The 12811-nt window shown below is 36.6% G+C and overlaps 1 protein-coding gene and 1 long non-coding RNA gene across 2 annotated transcripts; one reads left to right on the plus strand and one right to left on the minus strand.

Annotated features, from left to right (window-relative positions):
• Positions 1 to 131: 131 nt before the first annotated feature.
• Positions 132 to 5430, plus strand: LOC122047835. Its single transcript, XR_006130671.1, has 3 exons — positions 132 to 235; positions 2494 to 2771; positions 4702 to 5430. It is a non-coding gene; the product is annotated as an uncharacterized LOC122047835 (long non-coding RNA).
• On the minus strand, positions 4488 to 5869 carry LOC122047833 (NAC transcription factor 29-like). The gene is made up of 3 exons (XM_042609334.1): positions 5663 to 5869; positions 5291 to 5592; positions 4488 to 5220 (listed from the first exon to the last, which is right to left on the minus strand). Exons 1-3 carry the CDS (start codon positions 5826 to 5828, stop codon positions 4708 to 4710), a joined length of 981 nt encoding a protein of 326 aa, XP_042465268.1. The 5' UTR covers positions 5829 to 5869; the 3' UTR covers positions 4488 to 4707.
• Between the last annotated feature and the right edge of the window lie 6942 nt (positions 5870 to 12811).

Raw genomic sequence — 12811 nt, forward strand, 5'->3', positions numbered from 1 at the left:
TTTATCAATTTATTTTTTATTTTATTTTTTTAGCATTTGAAAATTGTCGGTTTTGAATAAGTTGGGCCTGAACCGGACCGGGCCAGATGGTTACCCGGCCCAACTGGTGGAGTTGAGGATTCAGCGAGCAGGTAAACTCGCAGTTCGATGGTTGGCCCGGGCTCCTCTCCTTGATCGGCTGTTAGGGTTTCAGAATTTGGTTGCGGAATTTACATTCGTCTTCTCGCCTCGTTGGGTACCTTCTGGCACTTGGAATAGCATTCAATTCTTATTCTTTTCCGTTTCTATTTGATTCGATGATAAAAATGTCAACTTTCAATGAGAGTAGCAGCGTATTATGGGAACGATGCATTTCTGAGTTACTTCGATTGTAATCTCATTCCTCATATTCATTGTTCTAGTATTCCATTTCTGTTTCTGTAAGCGGAGTCTGTTTTTTTCCCTTTCAAAGAGCATCTTTTGTTAAGAATTTAGATGAGATTGTGTTCTGGTGCCTAGCAACGGATATGAAGTAAGAATTGGAATGGCGTTAGAGTTCAGTCTAAAAGAATCCAAGTGTTCTTCAGTTTGTAGCAGTCCATTGGATTACGGAGTCAAAGAGTAGTGTTTCTAAAACTGTATAGGACCGGACTGCTGGTTGAACTGGTTAACCTGGAATTGTAGGCAAACAGTCCAATGACTCGGTAAAAGAATTCTGTTGAACTAAATTTTGGGCCAGTTCAACTGGTGAAGACACTGTCTTCCAGCTCACCCATCGGTCTAGTTTTAAGTCACTGACGAAGATTTGCACAGTTAGTGAGGTCCTATGTAAGTCTGGTTCCCTGGTTTCTATCTAGAAGTCTAAAGGGTTTGTGATTTCTCTAATTCTTAGGTCTTTATTTAACATTCCGAAACCAACATTTTGAGGTGACAAACAACACCCTATTGATCATTAGCAAGTTAGGAACAGATGTGTTAAATGCTTGGTTTTACACCCTGTTGATCACGTCTATTAAGATATTTAGTGTGAGCATTGCTTCTCCTTGATTTCCTTTCAAAACAAGACTAATTGAAGTAGGCCCTATTGAATTTTTTTTCATCTCGAACTTTGGAAACTTCCTCTAGTTCTTAAACCATTAATGTTGATTGCCCCAACCAATATTAGATAGATCTCTAGGATATATATATATATATATAGGCAAATGATTCTTTATAATTGTAATTGTACGAGAGTTTGTTACAGTAACTTGATTGGATGAGATAAATATAAATTTTTGCAAGATCCTCTGTTGGAACTGGAATTATTTTTTTAGCCTGCCAAAGATCAAGTATTTAGAAGGCAGATTTCAGGTGGTAGGTATTTGACCCACTGCATAGTGAATTGGCGGTAAGCAGGAGGCTAAGCTGTAGTTATTAAATAATATTAAACTAAAATAGATTGATATTAGCATTAAGAATGACTAACATATGTATACCTAATAAAGAACGTTAATCAATTAAAACAAGTTTACAATCAAATAAGTGGTAATTGATAAGTAAACACGTAACAACATTAAAATTGTAAATTGAAAGAAAACACACTGTAAGAAAATGCAGCAATATTACATAACAATCAAGTAACTCTTAATTAGTGTCATGGTACATTATCAAAATGCAAAAACTTAGTTTAAGTTTGCAATCAACAAACACAATAGTTAGTTTTGTCCTCTTAGATAAAAAAATATTTTAAAAAGAAATCTTCAACTCTTCATTAGATTTGCATCATCAGTCATCGCCTTCCTCACTTTATTTTTTTCAATTATTAGAGTTAAGCAGTTCAACAAATGATTTTTTTTTTCAAGGGAACTCATGTAAACTGCCTAGCTACTCTACCACACTTCCTAACCTTCTTAGTTGGACCGTCTAGGTTTCTGTTTAGAAGACTTGTCTAAAGGGTACTACACAATGGGTAGGGAAAGTGGTCCCCTTGTCCAGACTGAGTAGGTAACCACCTAGATGGTCCAAGCTGCCAATTTAGAAATGATAAAGAAGATAAGAAATCTGAGAATAAAAGGAGAACTAAGAAGGTTGAAACCTGATATTGCCTTAGCCTCTTGGATCTACAAAGGGAAACGTGTAATTATATAGAATTTCAGAATGTAGAATTTTTATATTCTCTAGATGTTTCAATATTTTCTTTGTGGTCATTACCTTCTACAGTTTGTATTGTTTTATACACTCCATGGTGTGTTGTAAGACTCCATGGTGATCACACTGTCTTTGTTGCATTAAAACCAAAAGTTAAGCTGTATTTTGGTTTCAACCTTTTTCTCAACATAATCTTCCAGAAACAAGTTATTCTGCTTTTGAAAATGTTATGTGCTGAAAGGTTAACATGGCTATTTCAATGCTCTTTTATGCTACTAGTTTTAATTCAAAATTGTAGCCTTTTGCAGTCTGTTGTATGAAATTAATTAGTGTAAGCTACATGATATTCAATGATACTGAAGGTTCCTGCCACCCTGATTGGCACAGATACTAGGGACCATATATCAGCAGGGAAGGATATAAAACCAACGTCTTCTCCGATTCCAAGCTGATTGATTGTTTTTGATCCATACTGGCTATGATGAAGGTTGGCAGAGTTTGGACAAAATGGTTGGAAAAGCACTTTTGTTTCTATCCTCACTTGAAGATGTAGATCAGAATTATGAAAAAGGAAAAAAGGCCAATTAATAAGAATAAATGATGGTAAAAAAGCAAGTCACCTAGAGCAGCACCATTTATATTTTATTGCGGAATGCATCTCTGAGGTAAATTTCTCATCCGAATTCTGCAACCCTAAATTTTCTCTTGGTTTCTTTTTCACATAGAAAATATGTCCTCATTACAAGTTTCTAAACTAGTCACATCAAACAAATACAATACCTGTGTTATGAAAACACATATATGTTTAATTTTTGCTGCATCAACACTAATGAAATGTTTCAATCCCCCTAGTTACATCGATTCAAATCACTTGAAGCACTGTTATCAAACTAAGATCAATAGAATTGCTTGTGTGTTCGTATATATATATCATATTTCTTGTGAGTGAGCAACAAATCACGTCATGTGTTTCCTTCATGCTGTGCAAGTTGGACCAATGGCTTGCCTAAAATGGGGTGGTTTGAGGTATGGATTTGCATCGGGTTGGTGCAAGCATTACTTTATAAAAAACAACCAATTGTTTCTGCTCTAGAATTTATAAAAGTTACTCCTCAGGATGAATATTATTAACTTAAGGGTGGTCCTTCATTGTCCATGTGCATTTAACAAGTGCTTTGTCATTCAATGAGGTAAAAGGAGACAAAATTCTAACTCTCAGAGAATCCATGAGATACGTATGCTATCTTATTTGATGACAACTGCATGTGTTCTTGCTGAAAGATGTCTTTGTTTTATCTGTTAGCATGCAGCTCTTCATGTTCTTGTTCCTTCTGCTTTTCTTTGGAGGCTCTCTATTTTTTACACTCAATACATCTCCCTCCATTCTGATTAATATTTGTTTAATCCCCCAGAACAACATTAAGCATTTGGACTGGTGTGAGAGGAGATCCTATATAAGGAGCTGGAAAGGCTCCTCCACATGCAACCCCTTCTCTCCCTTCTCTGCGTTGCTCTCTCTCTCTCTCCTCAGCTCATGCGAGATATAGACTTTGAGAGGAAATGCATTGCTCGGTTCATTTATGGCTTAACATTAGGCACATGAAGTAAGTTGCAGCCAAGGATGACTTGCCTACACAAATTTCTTCCTGTTTGATAAGTAGGAGTAACAGAGAGCGATGCTGTAGGCAAGTTTGTCTTTGGCTACATGTTGCTTCCTGAGCCTCATGTTAAGTCTGAGATGATATATTTTTAATTCTTCTGCGCGTTTGAATCCAAACTAAGTATAAATTTCTTTCTTAAATTCGAGATGATACACGTTTAATTCTTTTGTGCTTAAAACTTCCAGTTGCTGATGATGTTTTTTTGTTGGTGGTTAAGTTCTGTTCTCTCAGTGTGAGGCCTGTCTTCTTGTATGAACTCATGAATTCCTACATCTTCCACTTCATCTCTAACCATGTTGCAATAGTCTTTATAACGATGGTAATTATATGGCTGACCCCTTCTTTCTCAATAGGAGATCCTCTATCACTCCCCACTTACCAAAACTCATGTCTTCCATCTAAAGCAAAAAATCAAACTCTTGTTTTTATCTACTATTGGTGCTCGGAATTGCACTCTTGAGCACTCGCAAATGCTATACCAAGACGTTGTAAGAATTGATGTGCGCTGTTCATTACATTGCCAGTAGTAATTCGAATTGACACACCATCATTTTGAAGTCATTGTCTATGTCTTGAGTAGGATGCAGATGCGGCTCTCAAGTACATTCATAAAACTATACTTTTGACTAGGCCCTAAAGTCTAAGTTTTCTTTCACGATCTCAATTAATTCACATCCAAATCAAACAACACATCATTAATCAAAGCAATGGATTTCATAGTTTATAGCATTTCAAAGAAGAAACTTCTTCTATAAAAATTTTATTGAGCAGTATAATGATCATCAAGTCATTTTCACAAAGCTACTGATTAATCAATCTCCTGCAGTATGCTTTAAACTGCAAATAACAAAAAAAAAACTTCTTGCAAAAAAATTATATAATCCTTCATCCATTTTTCTTCTTCTAATTGTATGTTTTCTTGTTTCATTTGCAGGCCAAGCTAATGCAATCCCAGGTGGGAGTTGAGCAGTAGCTGCTGGTTGAAGAACCTCTGGTTCAGCATGGAGAATTCATCTTGGAATTGGATTCCTGCATCAGTGCTGTAATTAGGGTTCTTGAGAGGTTGATTAATGAGTCCATGGATGCTTTCCATGGTGGAATTTGCCGAGATTGAAGCAGAGGAGTCTTCTCTGGTCCTCTGTTTTGGCTCAGCCAGCAAGAGCTGGTGGTTCATGCAGGGATTGGGGATGAGCTCAGGCAAAGCGTCTAACAGGTTGTGGGCAGCTCCAAAGCCATCCAGGAAGTCTGAAACTGATAGTGATTTCTGCAGCCGGAGGAGGCTGTTCGGTTGCGGGTCGTCGTTGTCGGTCGCGAAGCTCGATGTGTGGCCGAGATGATTCCTAATTGCTGCGTCGATCACTTCTTCTTGCTCTTGTTCTTGCTCTACCGAGGATGGTGCTGGTTCCTGGTGGCTCAGTTTCCTGTAGATCCTGCACAGCACCCAATCATCCAGCTGCAAAACATGGTTTATAGTTCGAGATTAGGTTTGCCTTCATGATGCATTTAAGAATTAGCAGGATTACCCTCATGGAGGTGTCGGAGAACTTTGCGGGTCGGTAGGTGTTGCTCGGTTTGGCCTCTGCGAGCCGGAACTCATGCATGATCCAATTTGTCTTTCGCCCTTTAGGCGGTTTTCCTCTATAAAACACTAGGGCTTTCTTCACCCCGATGTGCCCATCTCCTCGGCCCGACCGAATGGGTTTATCTGTCCCCGTCGCCTTCCAATACCCTGACACAGCCGCCCGATTCGGTCGGACCCCATTCGGATACTTCCGATCCCTCGGGCTAAAGAAATACCACTCTTGCTCTCCAAACATCGACTTAGCTACAAAACTCATAATCAAAAATCCATATCGATATTTCGAATCAGTTTATAACAAAAGTAATTTACAAACCAGGAAGCTCCCATGGGTCACACTTGTAGATATCAACCTCAGCGATGATCGAAGCTGGGCACGGCCGGCCAGCGGCTTGGTTGCGTAGGTAGTGCAAGATGAGCTCCTCATCGGTCGGGTGGAACCGAAACCCTGGTGGAAGCCCCGCCGGATCCCCCGCCATCATTAACTAATTAATATCGCACCACCAAGAACCACAAGAAGAGATTGAAATTTTGAGGAGCAAAGGGGTGGATGAGCTTATAAAGGCCATGTTTTCTTGTCTTCTCCTCCTTGATCGGTTCAGCCGTCGGATCAAGTCATGCCAACCGACGACGACCGTACAAGTGTACCAATGATGTGCTAGCTATTCCTCGGTTAGTCGACATCAACTAGAACCCAAAATGAATGTGGACTCTTGTCACTTGTCAAACCACAAGACTTGAATACATACGCCAAAATAATTCCCTTCCTTTTATAAAGATATGATCAAAACCCTAATGAGCTCTCCTCTTCTCCCAACCGAAAGCCGACACGTGCCCTTTCGGTATCTAACAAACACAAAAGCATATCCCATATGCTAAGGAATAGCCAAGTAGTATAACTTGTTCCTTCAACACTTGATCAAAAAATGTGAATTATGAGTCACACATGAGGACAAATCATGGAACAAAAAAGGCACGTTTGCTGAGATAATTAATGTGTCGAAATGGATTAATTAGTGGTTAAGTAAATTGATGAGAGGGGGAAACAAGTTAAAAAGAAACAGAGTGATTAGTGGATGTCATTAATTAGCTAGCTAATCAACTTTGCAAAGTTGGATAGCTTTGCACATGCATGTGATGCATCAAAAACAGTGACGTGCATGGATTTGCATGGAGAGAGAGAGAGGGAACGCTGAAGCTCATCTTCTCCACAATTATTTCCAATTATTTTCTATTTAAAGAAGAGTTGAGTTGTCATGCACTCATTTGAGTCAAAGTCTTTATGAATGACAGGTGCATGAATGAGGCTTGAAAGTGAAAATTGAATAGATTTAATTAATTAATTATTATTATTATTAATACTAAATTAATTAGTTTAATTAAAAATAGGTGGAGAAATTGTGATGGTGCAATCTCTTGGAGGGTTTGCATCAAAGGAAAGTTTGGGGTGATAGTGAGGAATGTGATCATGCTAGATGCCTAGCTCTCTCTTTCCATGTTTAATGGATGGATGTGGATGTCAAGTTGATTAAGTAATGAGAGGAGTGGGGGTGTCTCCGGATTAGTGGTGTAGTCTAAAGGTACCATCTTAATTGTTTTAGATATCTAAATATCAAGTTTTGTCTTCGTCGAATTAATAAATAAGTTTTTTTAAATAAGTGGTTGACCTAAGAAGGTTAATTTATAGGTCCATCTATGAACACTTCCTAGTTTATCTTGATGATCGATAAAAAAATTTTATAGGCTCAAATTGATCAACCCTAAGATTGATCCATCAATATAAATTAGATATTTAGTGTCAACTAAAAATAAAAAAAATGAAAATGAATAGGATTATAAATGAGTCGAGTCTAAGTTAAACTTTGTTTAAATTGTTTTATTTACTTATTATGTTTAAGATTATTTATTAAAAATTTATTGAGTTCGAGTTCAGATTATTTATTCTTACCAGTGTTGTTGTCGTAATAAATTATATTAAATGTTTATTTATTACATGAAATGTATATTATTTTCTTAATTTTTTATATTATATATAATTAAAAATTAAATTTTATATAAATTAATAAATAAGTTTATTAATAAATTATCCAAGAACTTTGTTTATTTTATATACGATGATGGTGTCCTTTTCTCCCTCTTCCTTCGGAGCTCAAGTGATGTGGGTCCTTTAGTGTCTTCGTTGCTTGGGTCTTATGAATTGAAGTGTGTCAATCAAGGGTTGGCATTGCCGGTGTGGCTCTTTCGACGATCAAGTCAGCGATGGACTGAAGCAAGAGTCCCGTGGGACTACGCAAGAGAGAGCGAAAGAGATCGGAGAAGATGAAAAGAGTTGTCTTTGTGTGAGAAGAAAATCATGCATTCACTTTGTGGAACCTTATATAGCCGCAGAAATAGATGGTCCATTTGGATTGCCCTGCAAGCCCTAAGCGGGCTACGTGGACAACAACATGAGTCATACGTTGTCCACCGGCCAACTGCACAAGAAGGCTATTGTGCCAGGGGCGACATCCATCGGTCCGTACTACTGGACAAGGGTGACAGATGTTGGTCCATACTACTGGTGTTGTTTGGTCGTTAGCCTGACGTCGTTTTCTAGGTGGGCAATCTCGCTGGGGTCGATTTTGCATTAAGGACGGTCGAATGTATGAGGTCTAAAAGAGTTCACTCGACTAGGATTCCTCGTTATTTTGGAACCTCTATGGTCGCTTTGGTAAAGGAAATTGGGATTGGATGGGACCCTATTATCGGGGAGGGCATCAGGCGAGTGTATAAGGTTCTGGTATGTGTTAGGATACTTTGGGAGTTAGAGGGGGGTGATTAGCTTCAATCGCTTAGTTGATGATGATTTTACTTGATATCTACCTTCTTGAGGTGACTAATCCAAGGGTCTACTCTTCTCACGATCTCATTCACTATGAAATCACTCATTCTCGAAAACAAACTAGAGGTGGAGAATCCCCGTACAAGCTCACAACAAGAATACAAGGAAAATAAGGAAGTAAATACATAATATAATGAAAATGTTACTTGGTTGATCTCTTGTTACTTGTAGATGCCTCTTTAAACTTGGAAAGTACAGCAACACTTGCTCATGAACTAGTGGAGAGTGTGTGTCAAGGATCTAGTTTGAAATATCCATGAAAATCCCTTTCTAGGGTTCTTTGACGTCTCTCAATTGATTAAGCTCACTCCTAATCGATTGCCACGTAGGATATGCTCGTTCAATCTACAAAATGACTTTTTTTTTAACCCAAATCAATTGGTGAGTCATCCCAATCAATTTAGAGAGCCTTAATCAATTTTCCAATTGATTCTTCAACTCTCTATTCACTCATAAACATGCCTTAAACAATTAGCCCAATCGATTAAGACTTACCTTAATTGATTCTTCCTTCTCACAATAAAATACTATCTAATCGATTAACAATGACTAAATCAATTGTCCCAATCGATTCAGTCATTGTTTTCATGATTTCTCTTTGTGAAACTCCCAATCGATTATGATTGCCGATTAGGATGCAATCCTAATCGATTGGGGTGGCTCTAATCGATTGGGGTGGCTCTAATCGATTAACCCAATTGATTAGGCGTGGACTAATTGATTGCCCTAATCGATTCTCTAACCCTAATTTATTTAATCCAAGTCTAAGGTTCCTTAGTCCAACATCTGGTCAATCATGACATGTTGAAACTTTCTCACTAAGTATCCGGTCAACCTTTAACATACTTGGGTTTTACTAACTTTCTGATGGGCCTCCGATCACCAAGTGTTGCTCTCCTTGACCCACTTAGATTTTTCTCTTATCTAACCGTAGTTAAAACTTTCCTCTTACCAATGTGCGGTCCTCCCTTACCTACTTACAACTTCCTTTGCTTAACTATTGTTAGGACTTTTCCCTTTACCAACATATGATTCTCTTTAACCTACTTGGACTTCCTTTGCCTTACTATAGTTAGGAATTTTCGCTTTGCCGACGTGTTGTACTCCTTGACTCACTTGAACTTTTCCTTTGCCTAACCCTTGAGTTAAGACCTGCCTTGTCAACGTGCGGTTCTCCTTGATCCACTTGAACTTCCTTTTATCTGACCATAGTTAGAATTTTTCTTTGTTAATGTATGGTCTTTGTTGACCCACTTGGACTTTACCTTGCCTAAACTCCAGTTAAACTTTACTCTTGCCTAACCCTCAAGTTAGGACTTTGCCTTGTCTGACCATCAGTTAGGACTTTACCCTTGCCTAACCCTTGAGTTAGGACTTTGTCTTGCCTAACCTCCAGTTAGAACTTTACTCTTGTCTAACCTCCAGTTAAGACTTTACCGGTCAAGTATTCGGTCTTCCACGACCTACTTGATTTTTTTCTCACACATCATCAAGTATCCGGACAACTTTGACCTACTTGACATCTTTCAGATATTTTCCAAACATATTAATGTTCAAGCATCGAAACTCAAGCTCGAAGTCACTCGAGCTTAGTCAAATTAATTAACTTTGATCCGATGACGATTGCACCAATAATCTCTCAACAGTATGAAGATCCAATCCGATTCACTCGGGTTACAAATTAAAATATACTTTTTATTATTGAACAAATATAAACTAGCTTTATCGAACATGATAAATTTATTCACGAATGCTTAATTCATTTACAAGGGTGGAACGTGATAATTCTTTTGTTAATCATGAATGTCTATTGCATCGATCAAGACAAAGTATATTTATACCAATAGATTCGATGATACACTAGCTATAAGGAATTGGCCGTATAGTTGATTTGTTATCTTATGATGTCTTTACAAACAAATGTTAGTGAGAGTATGAACAAACTAGGGTTACTAATTTAATTACACGAGAAAGGAGTCGTTTGATTAATAAAAAGGTCGATAGGGAGGATACAAATGAGCTAGGTTACTAATTTAGAGAAACTACCGGCCGGTCTCAATAGAGACAATGACAGAGTCAAAGGAATGACCTATTCAGGCTAATTGAAAATAAAAACTCTAAGCTGACAATCTACCTGATTAATATTTTCCCTCCCTTTTTCACATTCTTCCTTTCTCCTCTTTCTGAATTCGTCGGGCTCTGATCCCTTGGCTAAAGCCCAAGTAGGGCAATATGTGGCTCCGCCCTTGATGGAGAACCGATAGGACGGGATGATGCAAAACTCTAAATTGACACGATGATCCATAATTCATACACCTTATTAACAAAGAGGATATGAAGTTGACTAGTTCAAATGCCTATGTATGTATGAATCAAAATAGTATAGTCAGTGCGGATGGATAAGATCATCAAGAGTTTGATTCCAAGTCAAGTACTAGGCATGGAAACTAATTAATTAATTAATCGATCAAAAGTGAGAGACAAAAGTCTAGATGAGATGGAATGTTCATGTCAATCCAAACTTTTATTTGAGGAGGTCAAAAACAAGCACATGTGTTTTGTAGACTTAAAATTCGATTAGAAATCGAGAAGGATGATTGCCCAAGTCATAAATCATTCTCAAAAAGTGATGTAATATTGTCTAGTTCAAGTCATGCTAAGGATATATATTTTAGTCGATAATGATAAAGTTGTGAGAGTTTGATACCTATTAGTACTCTTCAACTACTTGTTAATTAATAATTAATTAAGGAATTATTATGGTGACCATGTTTTCCAATACCTTGGGAAATGGTAGTGTTCATGGCATTGACTCCTTCAAAATCAAATGGTTGATTGTTAGATTTAGTCCCAACCAATAATATTTTTTTTTATCATATATGTGGTAATATTATAATAAAATAATTTTACATGTGCATGCTCAACTTTAGGAAAATATTATAATAAAAACAAAATTAATTAATTAACGTACACGCATGCCATTGTGTTGATCCTTATCCACTTCGATGGCTTTAGTAACGTCCCCAATCAACATGAATCCACCCACTCTAACTAGAGTAATCGAGAATTGAGTTTGTTTGATTATTAGTTATCTGATTTTTAATATCAAAATTTTATATTCGATCGACCGTTCTTATATATCAAATATTCAACGGATTATTCGTTATTTAGATATCTAATTTTATATCTATTAAAATATAAAATATAAATATAATAAAAAAATAAAATATTTTAAAATAATAATAGACATTTCTCATTACACGTTGTACGTGTAGTAGTTTATATATCAATGGTAGCTAATACAAATATGAGTGATCATGGATCGAATTGATTCGATTATTGAGAAAAATAATTATCCGATCCTACTAGATCAGATAATATAATGTATTATCAAAATCCTATATCAAACTTTATATCTAGTAAGATTTTTTTCAATTTAATTTTGATTGATATAAATGAGTTGGGTGATTTAACGAGTTGACTGCTGACTCCTAACTCTAACAAATAATAAGTTTTTACATTATATTATATTAATTTATTTATTAATAACATATTTGATGAATGAATTAATCGTGATTTAATTATGAAATATCGACAAAGTGTTACATTTACTCTGCTCATCTAGTAGAACCTCTCTAATATAAGGTTCTAATATAAGATTTTTGGTCCCTCAAATAGGGGGTGTTATAAAAAATACTAGACTTCTAGATTAGTCATCATGTGTACTTCTCGATTTATTCTGATGATCGATAAAAAACTTTCATGGACCGGACTGATCACACCAGGAATACTCAATAAAACTAATTAGGATTATATATTTTTTTAATATAAGGTTTTTGGAAAGGTTTATAAAATTAAACTTAAAACTATTGTGGATATGAACTTTACGTTTAAGGTTTATAGGAAAGTTTTTTTAGTAAATTTTTATATCTATAATTTGGCATATTGAAGATTAAAAGAAAATCTTATTTAAAATTCTAACCATTAAAGATGCCCTTATTTAAGATGGATTTGGAATTTGCTAGTTTTACAATCATAACATAGTTTGTCATGATCAATGAAGTTTTCCAAGTAGCTTGATATCTAGTCTCTATCGAAGCTTATTATTCTATGCATCAATCTCCCTTGATCATATCTCCTTGAATGAGTCTAGTGGATAGCGTATGAGGTGTTGTCACAATGAGGTCTGGGGTTCGAATCTCGATAAAGTCGAGATAAATATCTTCCTTATGTGCTAGTCACTATTCCAAAGGCTAGTAGTCACCCGTGATTTATCTCCTCCGTGTTGACCTTGGGACGAATTGACAGAGACGATGGGGACGAAGGTATTCACCTTTTGTCACAATCTCCCTTGATCGAGCTTGTGATGGTAAGGGCCAAACTTGCTAGGTAGTTCTTCAACTCGGCAAAAATGTTTGATTGCGTTATTTCCCCATGAAGGTTCTCTTGTTCGGGCATCACTTGACTTAGGTTGCTAAGAATTTGACGAAGGATTATACGACTAGTCCATTTATATGTTTATGCCACGAACAATCTTTGGAAATGAAGCACCAAATTAAAGTGAGCCCAATACTAGTCTAAACT

Source organism: Zingiber officinale, chromosome 2B (genome assembly GCF_018446385.1).
Source record: "Zingiber officinale cultivar Zhangliang chromosome 2B, Zo_v1.1, whole genome shotgun sequence".
In the NCBI taxonomy this organism is placed as follows: domain Eukaryota; kingdom Viridiplantae; phylum Streptophyta; class Magnoliopsida; order Zingiberales; family Zingiberaceae; genus Zingiber; species Zingiber officinale.

What these genes read in the sequence shown, in the direction of transcription:
- LOC122047833 (XM_042609334.1), bottom strand. Translation starts at nt 5,828, where the DNA reads ATGATGGCGGGGGATCCGGCGGGGCTTCCACCAGGGTTTCGGTTCCAC. An exon ending in TGACCCATGGGAGCTTCCTG is followed by an intron (nt 5,593 to 5,662) that starts GTTTGTAAATTA and finishes TGAGTTTTGTAG; the next exon opens with CTAAGTCGATGTTTGGAGAG. An exon ending in TCTCCGACACCTCCATGAGG is followed by an intron (nt 5,221 to 5,290) that starts GTAATCCTGCTA and finishes CATGTTTTGCAG; the next exon opens with CTGGATGATTGGGTGCTGTG.